Raw genomic sequence first — 20,741 nt, forward strand, 5'->3', positions numbered from 1 at the left:
TACATATTATAGTAGAATCATTTTTAAGAGAAGTATAATTTCTAGTTTCAAAGCACTTATATATAATGTCAGATTCGTTGTATATCTCCCAGCTTTTAAGAATTACACACTTTGCCCTATCACTTACATTTCTGTAACTGATAAAGCTGAAAAAAATTTTGGACTCTGTAAAACATGGACATTTTAAGGCAGCTTTGTGTAGAAAATCCATTATCTTTTTCCATATCCTTGGAGGGCTTTTTTTCCATATCCTTGGAGGGCTTTTTTTCCATACTACACACCCAAAGCACATTTTTTTAAATATTATCATGCATGTCTAAACTAACTAAAGTATTAACAATACTTAAAATTTTATTTACCAACATTTCAGAAGTTTAAAATTTTAAAGGTTAATATAAAGTTCAAAGCCTCTAAAGTTAACTATACCTTCCAAAGGTAACTTCAGGATTAACATTATCCTCCCTAACATCTAACCATGACTGAGCAAATAAAAAGACAACATCCTGGTTTACTTTCATTCAGTCATCCAATTTAACCTCTCCTAGAGGTCATATAAATTATTAGAAAAAAGCCATACAGCAGAGGTTGTTCATTAAAAGAAGTGCTAATATTCAACATTTTGGAGCTCCCAAGCCATAGGCAGTCACTAATTATTTAAATCATCCACATGCTCAATTCCTAAACAGAAACCCACTTTATAAATAAGAGTCTATTCAAATGCCTTCATGAACGAGTAACTCTGGACAGGTAAGTTTTCCAAAGAGCTAAGAAGTAACCCTTTAACCATTTTTAATAGAAATCTCAATAAAATGATTTCTATATTTTTGACTTATACAAAAACTGTATAAAATCCAGGTTATTTGTCTTGGTGATTTAAAACCAAAATAAAGCTATTTAATAGCAGTTCCAAACTATGCCTATTTTAGAATTTATTTTAATATTAAAATAAAATTATGAAATAAATAATACCAAACGGTGTATGATTGATATATACATAATCATACATGCTATATATAAACAATACATATACATATGGTTACATATACTAATATATATAATTATTTATACTGGTTATATATAATTTGTTTACATAAAAAAATATTATTTATATTTTTATATATATTACATATATTTTTTTAAGGAAAAATACCCAGCTCCAAGAACTAGAATATTACCAGTATCACTGAAGCTTCTGTTTGCCCCTTCTGAACCCCAAACTCCAAAACATACGTGTTAAACATTCTCTCTCTTCACTATACAGTAAGTCCCCTACTCACAAACCTTCAAGTTGTGAACTTCAAAAGATGCGAACATGCATTCGCGTGTCCAATCACTTAAAGTTAGTTCACGTGTCTGGCGTACACTGTCACGTGCGTGCATCCTCTACAAGTGCTTGTGCTTCTGTGTACTTTACTGTACAGCACTGTATGGAGTACAGCAGTGCAGTACCTTTATTTCAAGCCCAGGATGTCCGGAAGCAAGTGTAAAAGCAGCACTGGTATAGCTGGTACTACTGTAATTTTCAAGGTACTGTACTGTAAAATTAAAAAGGTTTTATTTTTTGTGTTTGTTATGTATTATCTGTGTGAAAAGTGTTATAAACCTATTACAGTACAGTACTACATAGCCAATTGTGTTAGTTGATACCTAGGCTAACTTTGTTGGACTTAGGAACAAACTGGACTTAATGAACGCGCTCTCAGAACGGAACTCGTTCGTATGTAGGGGACTCACTGTATGCAGTTTTTTAAAAATCATAGATAATTATAACCTTAAACAGTACACATAGAGACCTTGCAAATTTATAAACTTTCATAATGGAATGATTCTGTATTGATTATGTATTCCTGCTGTTTTCCTTTGATATTATCTTTTAAGATTCATCCATGTTGAGAAGTATATCAATATATCATTCATTTTTATTGCTTTATTTGCATATGAACATGCCACAATTATTTATCCATTCCACTGTAGACATTTGGGATGCATCCAGATTTCTGCTATTATTATTATACCGCTACTGTGAACATTCCTAAATATGGTTCCTAAGTTTCTCTGGAACAGTGGTTCGCAAACTTCAGCAGTGATCAGAATTTCACCTTGAGGGCTTGTTATAATACAGGCTGCTGGGCTCCAGTCTCAGAGTTTCTGAATGAGTAGGTCTGGAATGGGACCTGAGAATTTGCATTCCTAACTAGTTCCCCCATGATGATGGTGCTGTTGGTCTGTAAATCATACTCCAAAAGCCACTGCTCTAGTACAGTAGTTTTTAAACTTTATGGTCTTAGGAGCCACTCTAAAATTAGAGAACCTCAAAAAATGTTTGTTGAAGTGGGTTATACCATATTAGAAACTGATTAATTACCATAATTAATTGATTAATTACCATATTAGAAATTAAAACTGATTTATCTTTAAAATACATAAATACACAAATACACAATCCATTAGTTGTCAAAAATGATGTTATCGTATGTTATGTAGCCTCTGGAAAATTCCACTGTGTACTTGTACCAGAATGAGAATAAAAAAGGCAAATAAGTCTTAGTATTATTATGGATATAGTTCTGACCGCAAAAACTCCAAGAAAGGATTTTGGCAACCCCCAGGAGTTCCATAACCATGTTTTGAGAACCAGTACGCTAGGGCAAATATCTAGAAATGAAACTGATAAATCTAAGGTAGAAACCTGGTTCAACTTGACTGGGTAACAACAAATTATGTTCTAAAGTGACTGAATCAACAAACTCCCACCAGCAACGTACCTTTCTGTTACTGCACATCCTCATCAACATTTGGTACTGGTGGACTTCTACATTTTTACCTATCTGGTAGCTATAAAATAGTATCTCGTAGTTTTTGTTTTCCTGATTATTAATTAGGTTGAGGGCATTTTTTTTCCACATGGACTTTCTGCCAACAATTTCTATTACTTGGGTCTTCTGTTTATTACTTCCTTTTCCCCTCTCCTCTGAGTACAAGTGCCAACGTTTTGAAAAGAAGTTGCTAGATGGCTTTATTTCACCTAAGCTCTCAATATTTGAAACAGCTCTTTATCCATTTCCACCCAAATGCTACTGTGCATTTCTAGGCTGAATGGTTTTATACCAAGTCTATATTTGGAATTCCTTATATGCTCAATCCAGTCTCCCCCAACTTGGGAGCAATTTAAATGTATTTTATTGAACAAAATGTTTCATGGCATCCTCAGATGCCATAAATCCTGGGCTATATCAGAGTTTTTCAGCTGTGACCCACTGGAAAGCCTCAGGGTACCCCACACCACACACCATTCTCTTTTTCATCTTCTTCCTCTTGTCCCCCACCTTCACCCCACTCCTGTGACTGTGGTATATACCAGGGAGTTCCAAATCAAGTTTCACTTTAAAAAAATATTACATCACTATTAAAAAAAATTTTTTTGAACAATCACTGCTATAATATTCCTAGAAAAATCTAAACAGAACAAATGCAAACCACATTAAATTGGTTATAAACTAGGCATAGAAGCACCTGACATCACAGAGAAGTTTCTGTGTAACTTCAGAGGCCTTTCACCAGAAGAAATTAGTGTAAATTAGATTTTATACTTTAAACTTTGTATTACCACCTACAACCTAACAACTACAAAAGCGAGCCGTCTAACAGAGGAGCTTACTATGAACTCTGCACAGTAAGGTAAATCACTCCAGTGGTTATGCAGTCTCACCTATCACAGTGTTCACGGGCAGAAGTGGTGGAAGAGGTGGTGCTGGTGGAGCTCCAGAAGGAGGAGGGACAGAAATGTTTTCTAATAAAATAGTTTATAATTCAGGTCAGAGTGCAATAAACAGAACTAATCATTCTGAAACAGTAAGGAAGTACGTTTTGGAAATAAGAAAAAAAGAGAAAGATACCCATATGTAAAGCATGTTCGAATAAGAATTTTACCAGGTAAAAAGGCCATTGAGTTCACGCTTTCATTAACTATAAAATATGCCTGTTTTTATAAGTAGCTTTTTCTCCTTTTTCAACAACATCCTTGAGAAACTAAGTATTTTTCCCTAACAACTTCTGATTATCAAACTTACTTTTAAAGTGTGTACTTTTAACACCATAAAGTCTTCCTTTCACTTAATAAAAAAAATCAAGGGACCAATTTAATGCTCTGCTATGATTTCTTAAATTTTTATATAATCTAAAAAGTAAAAGAGCTTCTCCTAGTTTAATCCCATTTTATATTCATGGCATTTTACTGAAATACGTATTGAATACCATACATAAATGTAGTAAAGTCACAAAACCAGCTAACAGTGGAGTTGACATACTTACTAGCCTACAAGGCAACATCAAAGTTCAATGATACATAATTCACATTAAAGACACTGATCTTTTGGTTGAATTATCAATAATATTGGTTTGCTCTTGAAATAATAAATATCATTCTTGACTTGTGCCCAAGGCAAGTATTTCTAAAGCAAAATGTCCAAAAAGTTATTTAATAAAGCTATTTAATATGCTTTTCTATAATTAAGGACAAACATCTGCAAAACTCCAAAGACCATGTGAAAACCAATCAAAAATTGTTTTTAAATTTGCTTTCATTCTGGCAACAATCTCATAAGTTTAATAAATAGTTTTATCTAATGTAATTAAATTATTTCAGACTTCCATAATAAAGCTAACTACCTCCACATATTAAAATGGGTGAGTATATGACACACCTGGTCCAACAGTGGGTGGTGAGGGTGTAGGCACGGCAATGGGAATGCCAATACTGCTGCTGCCACTGTTTTCTCGGCTTCCACTTCCTCCACTGCTTCCACTGCAAAGGAGAGAGAAAAATCATGAAAATAGCAATTCTAGAGATTTACTCAGGAAAAAAATCAACTCAAAGCCACTAAATACTCCTTTTATGATGCATATGTGTGTGCTTGTATGTATACACACAAGTATATATAAAGACAAATTTTAACAGTCCAATATACATTTTAACCCTAATACTTGAAGTGGTTCTTGTGTTTCACTCTATTTATCCAACTACTGAAAAACCAATATAGTCACGTAGTACTCAGAACTATAAGAGATCACTGAGACATGAATGACCAATATAATCTTATAGTACAATGAGTCAACAAGGATTTATTTAAAACCTCATATAAACAGCAGTGAACAAACAAGACATGAACCACACTGTCATGGAGCTCTTCACTGAGACTGTGAAAACTGACATTAACAAATAGTGTGATGGAAGCCACAAAAGATGCTATGGAAGTTAATAAAAACGGTAACCAGTTTTAGTCTGAAATTAGTATGTAAACCTACACTCATCTCAAAGAATGGCAATAAAACAGGGAAATGTTTGGAAAAAATGAGCAAATGACAAAAAAAAGACAAATAAGACAATAATGAAGTTTCAGCAAGGCACAGTCTAGAATAGTTGATACTACTAAACTTTAACCAATTACTTCTATGGACTTACTGTCCCTTTAGGTATACAACCTCGCACTGACCAGTTTTAGTAATGTATGTGTGCACATGTACATTATGCAAATGTACATATGTACACGTGTAGCCTTAAGCTCCATATTATACTTTTAAAAATCAACATCATCGGCTCAGTAGGCCCAGAAACCCAACAGGGCAATGATTTGCACTGCCTAGATCAGTTTTTTCCCTCCAATATGAGCATTCTATAATCACATTATCACATACTAATAGAAAGGGGAAAAAAACTATTTATATAACAAAAATAGCTTTGCTATGAAGGCCTCCCTCCTCCCAAGCTGGCCAATACTCTTTCTGCCACCACCGTATCACAGACAGATGAATATTTTTGCACTTATGCACTTCCACAATTACTGGCTTATGTGCCTTTTTCTAACATGGAGATTGGCAAGTTACAGCCCACAGGCCAAATCTGGCCCATGGTCTGATTTTTACAACCTGTGAGCTAAGAACATTTTTTTTACATTTTAATTAGTAGAAAAAAAATCAAAAGAGGAATAATATTTTATGACACATTAAAATTATATTAAATTCCAATTTCAGTGCCATATATAAAGTTTTACTGGAACACAGCCATGCTCATTCATTTACGTGTTGCTGGTAGCCGCTCTCATGCTACAACGATAGAGCTGAGTAATTGCAGCAGAGACCATATGGACCACAAATCCTAAAGTACTGACAATCTGGCCCTTTATAAAAGTTTGTTGATCCCTGTTCTAACAGAACAAGCTCCTGAAAAAAAGAACTATATCTCATAGGTATATCCGTGATATCTAATGAAGTAACTCTTAACTAACTAGTTGTTGAATATGATTAAACTATTACTACATCCACTATAAAGAACAACCATGCTTTGGCATAATAATTCAATAGTAAACATATTAAAAAAAACCCAATTTTGGTCCTCATTGAACTTACCCTGATTCAGTAACTGCAGATATCAATATGACAATTTATTTACTAACAATAACAACAAATAACAATTACATAGCATCTAAGAGCGTGATATATCCTGCGTAACTGAAGCCCCCAAAATGATTTTACCAAGCTGTATTTCTAATAAAACCATCCTAAAAGTCAAGGTAAAGAGGGTGCTTGCCCAAGTTATTAAGTGAGAGGTAAAAATCAAAGAATAAAACAAATTGAGCTATACGATAATTTTGTCTGGCTTTATAAACTTGCGCAAAAATCAAGTGGCTACTTTTGAGAGGAGGAAGGCTGAGGCAATAATTGGGAAAGGGTCTGAGGGGGATTTCTGGATTGCAGTTATGTTCCATTTTCTGATCTGGGTGATGGTTACATGACTATATTCAATTTGTATTAATACATCAAGTTGTTATACTTAATAAAGTATATACTTTTCTGAATGTATGTTATGTTCCATAACCAAGTTTTTAAAAATCCACTGGGTAGCTGATTTCTAGAACTTTTTTTAATGAATTTATACAGTAACATATTCTAGTACATCAACTCTCTTAAGAAATTCTTCCTCAGATCTAAACTGTTTTCTTTCCTCCAACCTCTTAAAGTTTAAATCACATTGTAGAGTTTCTGATGTTTAACCTTTTAGCCAAAAAATTTAAGAGTGGTTACCTTAATCTTTTCTAAAAGACCATTTTAAAAAAACATTCTTCAGACTTCATCCAAATATACATTTGTAACTCTGTCAAAAGGAGGAAATACTAGCAATCTGCTAGCAGTATAAATAGATACTAAAAAATCTAAAAAATAGAAGTTATAACATATATTTAAAGGAACATATACAATATTAATACCCTCAAACTTTTACATTCTATATTAGCATTAGACTAGCACTTTACCGTTACCAACAACTCTATAGGAGTTTGTCACCAATCAATAATGCACATTCTCAGTTCAAAGTCTCAACCTAAAAATTTACCTGTGTGTCCTCGGTCTCTGATTTAAAGAAGCTGTCCTGCCTGGACTATGCTGACTTCCAAGCCTAGCAGGACTTGTCATGTAGTCATTAGGAACTGTTGGAGGTTTAACAGGTTCCAGGGTTTTGTAAGGAGTATTTCGTCTAAAGAAGCATAATAGAGAAAGGAATATGAATAAGAAAGATAAATGGTATTTTCTCCCAAATTTGTGAACCAAGTATAACACAAGTTTTGGGTTTTTTTAATAATAAAGTTTGTTTTTAAAAAACATTTTTAATTGGGGTGTATGAATCTTGTTACTTTAACACAAAAGCTAAAATTTGTTTCCTTTTCTTAGGAAAACCAATGGAAAGGGTAATTTAAAAGTTCTCATCTTATTTCTAAAAATCATGGTTATAATTTTTTTAATGCTCAGTAATATCAAACTTTGAAATACATATTATTCCCAGATCAGTAACCCACAAGCCACTGTCCTTGTATATTATGGAAGCTAAATATCTCCTGTGCAATTTACTCCTACCTCAATCTAGAGATATATGAACAAGTACATTCTGATCCTAGATGTGATGCCATTAACTTCTCAATAAATGATTTTAACTTTTCTATTTAATAACTTTGTATGTTTTTTTCAGAGGTAAGGGGTTTACAGAATGAAAATAGAAACTAAGATTCTAGAAGAAAGCTGACTGCTGATCCCTGTTACTATAAAATGATTCCCCCACCCCTCCACCAAAAATAAGGAGTCTAATTTTCTATAATAAAGTGAACTATCTTTCAGAAATGTCTTACGAAGTATTCAATATTTGTATTGCATTGAAAATTGGAAAGGAAGAAGTCACAATTACCTTTTCTACTTCTCCACTGGCCTTCTTACAAAGCTACTCTAGAATGAAGGGCCCTAAGATTACCAGCAGAAGCATAGTTAGAAGTACTCCAAGTAAAGAGTCCCCAAGTCTCAGGGGCAACAGAAGAACTGCAGGCTAGCAAACCAAAGTACACAAAGTAGACCACTTATTCATAGCTCTGTAATATCAATATTGCAAATACATGTGAAGACACCATATATGGAACCTTCTGGTCATTTCATTTTAAATAAACGTAACTCAGATTCATATATAAATCTTTTTATATATGTATTTATATATTTATATTTTTTAATGAATTAGAAGATAATAAATAAATAATGCTCATTCACATACATACAAAAAAACTTTTCTAGTACAGAATTCCTTAGAGAATATTACAGAACAGGCAGGTTCATTTTGGATTCTGTTCAAGGAAATAGGAACCAAAATGAATTTGTAAAAGGTAGTATTATCACACAGAGAGGGTCCCGTCACAAGGATCCATACATTTACTTAAGTCACAAAAACATCTCTTCCTTTGACATACAAATCCTCTTGTAAGATGTAGCTGAATTCTTACCCCAATGTTCCCCGGCCTGACATGGGAGGACTCGGTGGTTTCTGAGTAGGAGGATTTGTTCTCGACAGTGTGCCAGTTCTTGCAGGCTGGTTATTTCCATGCTAAAATGTGGAAAGAAAAGCTTTTAGTTTTATATCAAATTGTTCTCTTGGTGTTTTGACACCATGTATTATTTTTTTTATTATCAGAGTGTGAAATAAGGATTCCCAGACAGTTTTAATAACAGACTTTGGTACTACATTTTAAAAAGTCAAGATACCACTTGCACTTGGCTTTTCTTATTATTTTATGCCCTTCATACCAATTTATTGCAAAATACAGGTGAGATTATTGAATTTTATATATTATTTTATTGTTAAAAATGTTCACTGAGATCTAACTTATCTGCAATTCGAATGCTGGGTTTCTTAAAATTTTTGAAAAGTGTGCATGAATATAAACTGCAGATCTCAGTGTCAATTTGCTAAAATATTCATCTAAAAAAATCACCTCTATCCCAACAACTCAGTAACAAAGTCATATATAATGCCTGGGAAACCTAATTGTAAGTCAATAAAAGCAAGGCAACTATCAAAAAATGAGCAAAGCAATAAATGTTAGCAAAATTAATGTTCCTATATAAATGCAGATGTCAATATATCTTTGATATATTAACACATCCAAGCTAAATGTTGCTGATTTGAACTGAGTTTGAGTATATTTAATCTACATAAATCCTATGGGGAAAAAGCAGACAGACATAGGAAAAGTTTTCAAATTTTAGTGGCTCTGCAGCCTCTATCGATATAGAGGGGAAACTGTGGATCAAATGATAAGTAGTAACTCTTACCTTGGCTTTTAGCCACTTTACGTTGCAAAAAAGGGGGGAAAAAGTAGAAATTAATTCTAGATAAGTTATATCTGATAGGACAGGTTTACATTTACAGTTACTCAATTCATGTTAATAAGCTTTTTTACCCAGTCATATTTCAAATATTTTGTAAAGAAAAGATATCCATAAGCAGCAGGGAAATATTCATGGGTATCACATATTTTTTCAAAATAATACATTCATAAGGAAATCACTTAATTATGCCAATCTCATGCAGCTCCAATAATTTCTTAGGTCAGTATTTTATCCTATGAAATTAATCCAACTGAATCACAGATGATTTAAAAAACAAATTTTGATTTAAACACAAACACCATACCTCATTAAATGTATGGCTACTTTAATACATCAGTGTACAAGACCTAAGACTGCTGGATAATGAATGCCCATGTATAAGTATTCATTATTTGAATGGTAGTATATTATTTTAAAGAGTGATAAACTGCAAATGTTAAAATTCAAAATCACAGCTTGTTTTCCAAATTCAGAAAAGGACCTAGCACCTCAGTGTTAAAAACAAAATTACAATGCACAATAGTAGCTTAGCCAGATTCTAATTAAGGAACAAGCAAACAGGGTCTGGATACCCTCTCATGTGTAGCTTATGAATACAAATCCTGACCAGGCCAACACTAGTAGAAAGTTATATGTTGCTCTAGTTCTAAATTTTCTTCTGAACAATTTTGACCATAATTCAAAACTGAAGAAAAGCTGCTTTGATCCTAAAGGCTACTTCTATGAAAACTGGCTAGCTTATATATATGAAATAATGTGTCCAAAGCATCCTACTTGTACCACGCCACTTAAGAAAAAAATGCCTTCAGGTTGCAGTCTTTTCCTACATTTTGGGGTGGGGCGTGGGGTCTCAAGTTCTTTCCATAATACCTGCCATTCTAAATACGTATCTATCATTTTTCAAGTGACCACAGAAGCAACATTAAGGAAATCATCCAAAAATGGAATATCCTTTGACTTATATTCTCATTTCTAGAAACTGTGCCAGAATCTTGGTATTCTTTAGTGTTTGTTTAGAATAATACGACTCATTTTTATCCTGATTAAACAATGTCTGGAATCCTACCTAGCCACTACATTTCACACCTGGATTTAGAAATTAAACTTGAATAAATTATCCTTGAAGATAAGATTTATTAATATGATAGCATTATAATACACTAAATACTAAAGTAACTTAGAAATATTCTAAATATGACCACACATCTTCCCTCATTTGCTGTTTCAAGTGAACAAGAAACAAACAAACAAAAAAAACAGCATACAAGTATAAACTGGTCCCAAATGAAAGGATGAAAGGAGAATTTAATTGGCAATGAAAATTCTAGTTGAACTCTGCTACTATGCAATGGTGTAAACTTTAACCTCTTATGGAGCACAGCCTCCTCTCTTAAGTGCATGTTTATGTATACAAATGTGTTGGGGTTAGCGAGTGTTGGAAGGAAATGATCTCTATACCTTACAACTCAAAATATAATTGTTAGCAACCTACAAAATTTTTCCATTTCAGTGTCCCCCAAACACATTCAAAACTAGGCTTTTTATTTCCTTACGATCTCACTTCATTTCCTTAACATTTACATTTATGGATGAGTCAGTTTACCATTTCCTTGGAACCTTAGGTTGAAAATAGAACTCTTTGATTCCTACCTACCTGCAAGCCCGAAGTAGATCATAAGCTTTGCATACCACAGGTACGAAAGTCTGTAAGATGCCAATTCTTTCTCTGAAATGATTCATTAGCTCACTCCCCTAATAAAATCGAAACCTTTTAAAAATACCATTCCTATGTATTATAGAGCTTTAGTGTTTCCATTAATAAAATGTAATAACTCCTAGATCATATGGTCTTTTCAAGGCTTGAAAACAAAGACATATGTGGAAAGTCCTTCATAAGTTATGAACCAGGCTATAAAGCTGTTAATTATTATAACTGTTTAACAGAAATAATTTTAAATGTTTCTACTAAGTGCTCAAGCCTTCTCTAGTCTAAGCATACTCTGAAACCTTGTTCTTCCTTCTATTAGGATGAACTTTAGTATTTTTATTTTTATTTTATTAGGATGAACTTTATTGTTCATCTTCTTTTTTATTCTCCTTTAGGCAAACTTTCTGGTAGTCTCTCTATGCAAGGATTCTCTTATCTATATCTTACGCTGTTTCCAAAAGTCAAACCTGACTTACCTTAAGGCACCTTTTCCATATTTTAAATTCTTACTAAACTTATGTGTACCACCTATTTCATAGCATAAAATGCATTAACACAATACATATCAATTAAATGAATAATACAAATACCAAAACACTAAAGTTTACGTCATGAAAGAAGAAAATATGATGGAATATTTAATCTTGGGGGTAAAAAACAACACAAAACTTGGTAGCTATAAGAAGAAATATTGGGACTTCCCTGGTGGTCCAGTGGTAAAGAATCCGCCTTCCAATGCAGGGGACGTGGGTTCGACCCCTGGTTGGGGAACTAAGATCCCATGTGCCACAGGGCAACTAAGCCTGCGCACCACAACTACTGAGCCTACGTGCCTCAACGAGAGAGCCTGCAAGCCGCAACTAGAGAGAAGCCTGCACGCCGCAACGAAGACCCCGCATGCCACAACTAAGACCCAACACAGCACCCTCCCAAAAAAAAAGAAAGAAAAAGAAAATAAATAAAATAATTTTAAAAAGAAATATTAATATATTTGGATACAATTTTTTAACATCCTGTAAATATTTGTTTAAAATACCAAAGCATCAAAGTCAAAAGCCAAACAGCAGGATGAGGAAATATTTGCCAAAATATAAGGAGCTAATTTCTTTGATAGAAAAAAGAACCCTTACAAATCAGTAAGAAAACAAACTTCTAAATAGAAAAGTAGGCAAAAGATAAGAAAATAACTCTAGAACTGTAAGTACAGTGTCTTCCAATCCTTAAAAGTGCTTTAGACACTAATTTAAAAATAAATCTACAGTTTTCCTTCTTGTAGTTTTGGCCCTGGCATTTGCTCATTAACTATTCCAAATTTCCAACTTTCACAGATCTCTACAATCCTCTAGAAATATTTAAGCCAACAATGATTTCTTAGGGAAATAAAACTGGATCAATATAGCTGCAATGAGACTACTGGGGGAAAAATAATTGTATGTATTTGTATATCACAGAAACAAAATGTGGACAAATAAGCCACATATCAGCTTCTGAGATACACTGTTCTCACTGACCACCCACCCTCCTACCCATGGTCAAAAAAATATTTCAAAATAGTCCGTACAATAATGTGAATGTACTTAATGCCACAGAACTGTACACTTAAAATGGTTAAATGGTAAATTTTATGTTATGTATATTTTACAATAAAAAACTTAAAAAAAAAAAAAACCTGCGTCTGAAGTATCCACATTACAAAAAGGAGATTGCTAAAATTCACATCTGCAGACTTTCAGTATATATTATGCAGTGTTTACATTTCTCATTTATACATACATAATAAAATAGTTAAATTTTCTCACCCAAAATTTCCTTGTAAAATTTGGTTTCATTTTATACTCTGCTATGTACTATGTATTAAACTGTTAAACACAATTATTAGTGGGGAGATAATAGAGGATAATCACTTCTAAGATGGTGACAGATTTTTTTTTTTTAATGAGTGTATATTGCTTTGGTAGGAAGAAAAATCAAGCAAAAGGGGAAGAAGTGAGCACGTGAGAATGTGTGTGCACGGGTGTATGTATATGCATATATGTATATACATAATTTTTACTTCCAAGGCAGGTAATAACATTATAAGTTCTTCCAAATTCTCAAAATTCAAATTAAATCAATCTAGTCTAAATATCTTAAATTAAAATTGAACTTAAGCTCTTAGACAACCCTAGCCACATCCTTGGATAAAAATACAAGAAACAAGTAACCTGCTCTACATTTGCAAAGTGTTCCGACTTCCAAGCCTGACAGTGAAGGGGAGATTCCAATAGTCTCTGAGAAGAGCAGAATAAAGAGCGATGTCGCCAGCTATACTCCCCTCTTGATCAGGAACCCCAGATAAGTCAGAATGCAACAAATCCAGCAATAGCACCAGGCAGATAACCAGCTAGGAAAAGCTTCAAGATTCTAGCTGATCCCTAAAAAAATTATTATAAATATTCTGGAGACCAGAAACAAAATCAAATAATGGTCCTCTAAGAAAGGAGCTACCAAATTTCAGAGGAATAGTTTATCTTGAGCAAAGATAGCTAAAGAATTCAGGTCATTCCAGATGCTTCCAAAATAACACATGAATATCTAAAAAGTTGAGAAGCTACAGGTATCCTTCAAGAGCAGCTAATTCTGCCATGCTAAGAAATGGACAAGGGCAACAAACAATCCCTTTCCTAAAAGCCTGTTGGAGCAGGGGGTGGGAGAGTGGGGAGTGATGCACAGAACAAGATTACACACAATTGTTTCATTTTGCATAAACTGCTGAAATTATATCCACATCCACATAGATGTATTAATACACACATATTTACGAATAAATGAATAAAAGTGTTTATAAATTACTTTCTAAACCAATTCTGGAAAGCATATACATTTTTTATTCTTAAATATTCATTCAGTAGTGAAAACAAGACTTGGCATTCACAACACAAATTTATAACATCAGTCTAGGATTCAAACGGCTTAACAAATGAATGGCCATTTTAAGTGTTTATATCTTCTTGAATACAGCCTACTGCACATGTAAAATTCTGCCCCAAGCTTAGTATAATACATAACTAGTATTAAATAAATGTTCTATAAAAATTGTATTGCTAATTACTAAGAGAATCTATTAATTCTTTAAGAAAATCAGCTTTCTCACTATATTTCCTATCCAAAATATTTATTGGATATGCAAATTATTTCAAGTTAATATAATATAAAACGCTTACCTTGACACCATGGCCCACATCATCCAGAACTGTATAGTCAATAGGTTTCCGAATATACCTTACAGGACGCTCCATATTTGCAGGCGCTATTATTTTGTGAGTTCTTGATGTATTCTTATTTGTTGTCAAAATACCAATCTCTCTTCGAGCCACTTTCTCTTTATGAATGTCCACAGTCTATATTTTAAATTTGAACAAAGCAAGAAAATATTATTTGGAAGAGTAAATAATATATACGATATCCACATATAATGGACCATAAGACTGTATCACATGTCTATTTTCCAGTGAATAATACTGCATCTTCCCCATCAAAATTAAGCAAATTAATATCTTTCAGGCTCAAAACATGGACTATCTAAAGGTGATTAAAAGCACCAGCTAAGTTATTGGTTTTGATACCAAAATGATTCTTAGGAAAGCAATTTTCTTTCCTAAAAACCTGGTGTGTATGGAAAGGGAGGGCTCTTGCTCTGTGTAGCTTACACTTTATTTTGTGGGGATACAGACCAGAAAAAAAAATCAATAATAACAACTAGATACTATAATGACACACGCACAGTTTGTTTGAAATTAAAGGTATTTAGAGCAAGATGTCCAACTAGGTTGAGAAGGCTTCATAGAGTAAGTAGGTTTTTAAAAAATGAATAGAAATATGAGACAAATATGTAAATTATTCAAGGCAAAAAGAACAACATGTTGCAGACAAAGGTGTAAGAGAAAAAAAAAAAGGTAAGACCAGAGGTTCCAATCTGGCAGCATGCAGCCTACACATCTGCAGCCTATCTAGTGCTGGCCGTTACGGCTCTAAAAAGGTTTTTTCCCCCTTATTTAATTGCCAACATTCAAAAACTGGGTAGTAGTCAGCACATGAGAAATAATTACACAACCACTCAACAATTTAAACTTTGGCCTAACAGTAATGCGAAACCAAATAACAAATTTAAACTGAGTGACATCATCAGGTCTGCATTTGAAAAGAGCCCTCTGGCACAGGTGTTGAGGACAGATAGAAGACTACTGGCAGTGAGCCCAGTTAGGAAATAATTACAGTAGCCTAGGTGAGAAAATGTAAGTATGTGAACTGAACTGAAAGGGGGTGGGGAAGGTATTGTCAGGAAAAAGAGCTTAATGTTATGTGCATCTCTGCACATCTTGTGAGAAGAGGTACTGATTCCCTTTGTTCTGTATATTTATATAATAAACAGCCTTAGAAGATATAGCGTCTCCTCAAAGAGCAAAAGGCAGGTTTGTTTACTGTCCGGTATAATAAAGATACTGTCACTCCCCAGGGCAAAGGGTAGGAAGGCTTACTGCCCATTATAAAAGATCTGGTCCCCTAAGCTGGGAGTTCCTTTCCTGTAACCCACCCAATTGTGTGTGCAGGCATCAATCACCTGGCGCTCTCTGCAGTATCCTGTAGAAATTGTGGCTGGTTATCTGACACAAGTGCTGACTATTGCCAGGAGTAATGACAGCTTTTGTCTCTGACCAGGAGTCTCATGTCTTCTACTCGAATCCATGGAATTGTGCAGGCTAACTTGTGAGCTTCCACAAAGGGTAAGATCTCAACCCCTCACAATTTTTGACAGTTTTGGTAATGAAGATGGAATGCTGACAAAGACAAAGCTTTTTAGAAACGGAATGAAAGGACAGTTAGCAGGAACTGAGAGAAGTCCATGGGAATCGGGAGTGAACATGTTGACCAGATTGTATGGTCCCCCCAGGCAATGTCTGGTCCTCTACTTCACTGCCTGCTAATGATGCTGAACTGGGGTGGCAGTTTCAGGCTGAGTACCAGGAAGTAGTTTCAAACACAGCAGCCTGAACGATGCCCTGGTTACTGTCAGCTATCCACCAAGCTCACCAGGTTGGCCCTGTAAACAACTAGTAATAGGATTTGTCTGGCAGAGGGAGGCGGGAGCACCATAAATGTATCCATACTGAGTGTGAAAGAAGGAAAACTATAACCACTGTGGGCAGAACCAGGAGAATCTTTAGCAACTGCTAGTTTGCTGGGGAGATTGAGGGGGTGGGAGGGGCACATAATGCTTGTTAAAGAAGAAGGGCAACACCTGGCTATTTTAGTGCTCAGCCCCTCCTGCAGTCTGTCTTCTCAACATTAACCCCATTCGAGATAAGTAAAAGACCTCAGGTTTTGGCAGTGGGCCCTGTCTGCTATAAGACAGTTCTGGTCCTTCTGGGAAACTTTCCCCGAAACAATCTCCCAAGGGCACTGACTAGTCTTTGGGCTCTTCCGTACTAAAGTGGATTTTAAGTGATTTAGCAAATGATTCACCACAGAATGAGAAACTCACCCACAGAAATCTAGATTAAATTCTATCAGCTTCAGAAAACCCTCCTAGTCCTTATGCTGAAATCAAGCAAGAATTGAAGAGCTGTTCTTTTGACAATGGAGCGAGCAGCAGATAGTCCACATTAGGTGGACTCCTAAAAACAACGATGCCACCCGTGCAGATCAAGCCCAAGTCGGCCAAAGAGTACAAACTCATGGTCCCCGCCGGGAAGTGATGTGGCTGTAGCCGCTGAATCAAGGCATCCCTAACGGAAATGGATGATGCCAGTCAGCAATGACGGCCCTGCCACAGAGTACACAACACAGGGCTTTGGGTGCCCCAAATGCTCGCAGCTACGGCACCACTCAAAACTGAAATAAATTCACCTTGTTTACTGGTGCAGAGCCGCTCTCTCCCAGCCTCCCCCTACACCCTTTAAAGAGAAAGATTGTTAGGGGCGGGGCCAAGTTCTCCCAGTCCCCAAGGGGAACTGAAGATCAAACATACCTGGGTTTGCAAGATGACTGTAGGGAGGGGAGGGACATTTTATAGCTCTGACTGATATATATTGGAGCCCATGTCACCTTCATGCCTCACCCTGTGGAGGGAGAGGGTACCTGCTTTCAGCTATGCAGTTTGGGTGCAGTTCACGGTGCGGAAGAGACGCTAATGTGTTCTTTTGGGTGGGACTCTTGGTACCAACTCAATGTATTACTGTTGTGGCTTCCAACACTGAATGTATAATTGGTATTCATATTTTTCATGCTTGCACGGTGAATACTCTTAAGAGCCAGAGGGGATTATGCCACCTGGGAAGAGCCACATGTAGAAAAGCACTAGCAGCCTTAGTGGCCCACAGTCCTTATGACCCCTCTGAGTACAAGTTTCTGTGCCTGGGTAATGTTACTGACTGGAGCTTCTGACAAGAGGAACAGCCTCCACCAGAGGTGCCCCTTGGACTTGGTATATTCAAGAATGCAGCCAGCCTGGCCCCTATGACCTCTCAGCTCTACAGGAAAGAGTGGCAGCTACCCCTTTAGGGAAAATTTATTTTCCATTCCGTTGGTTCAATGAGGCCCTTGATTCACAGAGGATCCCCTAAATGCCTGGGCCTGGTGCACTAATGACTCAACTAAGCTGAGACCCTGTGGTGTTCCGTGGGCTGCTGTGCTGTTCAACCTCAGTGCCAGCTATGCAGAAATGAAAGTGGGTGTGGCTGCTGCGCTCTGCGGGCAGAACTCAAGGATGTTCTCAGAGATCCGGCTGATATTCCCAGTGATAAACCTTGTTAGGCTTCTACTGATATGGGGCTAATACCCATTGGTAATAGTTGTTTGGGTCTGCTACTTAGAAAACTACAGACTGACATCTTAAAGACTTGCCATATAAACTGTGGAGACAGACAGCAGCTGCCGAGCAGACCACCTAGGTCACTAATATGGGCCATAGTAAGGGCCCACTGTCTGGTGAAGCTAACAGGAGTCCAGCTGCTGATGAAGCCTGCACTGCCCAGACTGCCATCTCTGCCGGCAGATCCATCACCACTCCAGATGCGTCAACACATGGACCATCACTGAACAGACACAGAGTAAAGGACTCTGTTCCTGATGCAGAGGCAACCTCTGCGTCCCACACTGGTGACTCCCAGAAAAAGACCCATTCATCTCATGGTGAGAGAGGCCACATCTCCTGCCACTGGCAGACCGGCTACATCAGACCTTTAACCCCGTCTTCACACCATCAGTAGTGCCTCACCGCTGATGACACCCTTCCAGGTTATGGTATTACAATACCAATCCAATCAGCTGGCTCCAACCATCCCACTGTGGCCCCTGACACTAATCTGTGTCATGTTTTTCACTTTCCAAACCATTTGCTATCTGACAATGGTATACTTTTTAACACAAAAGTCACAAAAAATGGGTTGTTTGTCAAAGTATGTGATGGCCTTCCACACTCCCTACCATCCACAGGCATCTTGTATTGGTGAGTGCTGAAACAGCGTCCTCAAAAATCAACTTAAAAAACTCAAAAACAAAAGACAACTGGATTCAAAAATGGTCAAAGGACTTGAATAGACATTTCTCCAAAGAAGATATACAAATGGCCAGTAAGTACATGAAACGGTGTTCAACATCACTAATCATTAGGGAAATGCAAATCAAAACCACATGACACCAATATGTATAAAATAGACAACTGAGGAGGAGAAGATGGCGGAAGAGTAAGACACGGAGATCACCTTCCTCCCCACAGATACACCAGAAATACATCTACACGTGGAACAACTCCTACAGAACACGTACTGAACGCTGGCAGAAGACCTCAGACCTCCCAAAAGGCAAGAAAGTCCCCACGTACCTGGGTAAGGCAAAAGAAAAAAGAAAAAACAGAGACAAAAGAATAGGGATGGGACCTGCACCAATGGGAGGGAGCTGTGAAGGAGGAAAGGTTTCCACACACTAGGAAGCCCCTTCGCGGGTGGAGACTGCGGGTGGCGGAGGGGGGAAGCTTCGGAGCCGCGGAGGAGAGCACAGCAACAGGGGTGAGGAGGGCAAAGCGGAGAGATTCCCGCACAGAGGATTGGTGCTGACCGGCACTCACCCGCCCAAGAGGCTTGTCTGCTCACCCGCCGGAGCGGGCGGGGCTGGGAGCTGAGGCTCGGCTCCGGTTGGAGTGCAGGGAGAGGACTGGGGTTGGCAGCGTGAACACAGCCTGCAGGGGGTTAGTGCACCACGGCTAGCGGGAGGGAGTCCAGGGAAAAGTCTGGACCTGCCGAAGAGGCAAGAGACTTTTTCTTCCCTCTTTGTTTCCAGGTGCGCGAGGAGAGGGGATTAAGAGCGCTGCTTAAAGGAGCTCCAGAGACGGGCGCAAGCCGTGGCTAAAAGCGCAGACCCCAGAGATGGGCATGAGACACTAAGGCTGCTGCTGCCGCCACCAAGAAGCCTGTGTGCGAGCACAGGTCACTCTCCCCACCTCCCCTGCCGGGAGCCTGTGCAGCCCGCCACTGCCAGGGTCCCGGGATCCAGGGACAACTTCCCCGGGAGAATGCACGGCGCGCCTCAGGCTGGTGCAACGTCACGCCGGCCTCTGCAGGCCCCGCACTCCGTACCCCTCCCTCCCCTAGGCCTGAGTGAGCCAGAGCCCCCGAAGCAGCGGCTCCTTTAACCCCGTCCTGTCTGAGCGAAGAACAGACGCCCTCTGGCGACCTACAAGCAGAGGCGGGGCCAAATCCAAAGCTGAGCCCTGGGAGCTGTGAGAACAAAGAAGAGGAAGGGAAATCTCTCCCAGCAGCCTCAGAAGCAGCGGATTACATCTCCACAATCAACTTGATGTAGCCTGCCTGTGTGGAATACCTGACTAGACAACAAATCATCCCAAATTAAGGAGGTGGACTTTGAGAGCAAGATTTATGATTTTCCCCCCTTTTCCTCTTTTTGTGAGTGTGTATGTGTATGCTTCTGTGTGATATTTTGTCTGTATAGCTTTGCTTCCACCATTTGTCCTCGGGTTCTATCTGTCCGTTTTTTTCTTTAAAAAGATTTTTTTTCTAATTATTTTTTATTTTAATAACTTTATTTTATTTTATCTTACTTTATTTTATCTTCTTTCTTTCCTTCCTCCCTCCTTTCTTTCTTTTTCTTTCTTTCCTTTTCTTTTCTTTCTACTTTTTCTCCCTTTTATTCTGAGCCATGTGGATGAAAGGCTGTTGGTGCTGCAGCCAGGAGTCAGTGCTGTGCCTCTGAGGTGGGAGAGCCAACTTCAAGACACTGGTCTACAAGAGACCTCCCAGCTCCACATAATATCAAACGGCAAAAATCTCTCAGAGATCTCCAT

The 20,741-nt window shown here is 37.2% G+C and overlaps 1 protein-coding gene across 15 annotated transcripts in view; it reads right to left on the reverse strand.

Annotated features, from left to right (window-relative positions):
• The window catches only part of ABI1 (abl interactor 1), a 103,257-nt gene that overhangs the window by 12,424 nt on the left and 70,092 nt on the right, over positions 1-20,741 (reverse strand). For 8 of the 15 annotated variants that reach the window (XM_029236501.1, XM_029236510.1, XM_029236506.1 and 5 more), the window contains exons 3-7: positions 14,608-14,784; positions 9,640-9,654; positions 8,811-8,911; positions 7,388-7,528; positions 4,704-4,804 (exon numbers count right to left, since the gene is read on the reverse strand). In XM_029236501.1, coding sequence (XP_029092334.1) covers positions 4,704-4,804; positions 7,388-7,528; positions 8,811-8,911; positions 9,640-9,654; positions 14,608-14,784 — 535 coding nt within the window. Of the gene's footprint in view, positions 1-3,709; positions 3,791-4,703; positions 4,805-7,387; positions 7,529-8,810; positions 8,912-9,639; positions 9,655-14,607; positions 14,785-20,741 lie in introns of all 15 variants that reach the window. The other 7 variants (XM_029236502.1, XM_029236511.1, XM_029236508.1 and 4 more) reach the window with 2 other exon arrangements.

The sequence above is a fragment of the Monodon monoceros genome, unplaced genomic scaffold, assembly GCF_005190385.1.
Source record: "Monodon monoceros isolate NGI ecotype Baffin Bay Population unplaced genomic scaffold, NGI_Narwhal_1 Super_Scaffold_21, whole genome shotgun sequence".
NCBI lineage: Eukaryota > Metazoa > Chordata > Mammalia > Artiodactyla > Monodontidae > Monodon > Monodon monoceros.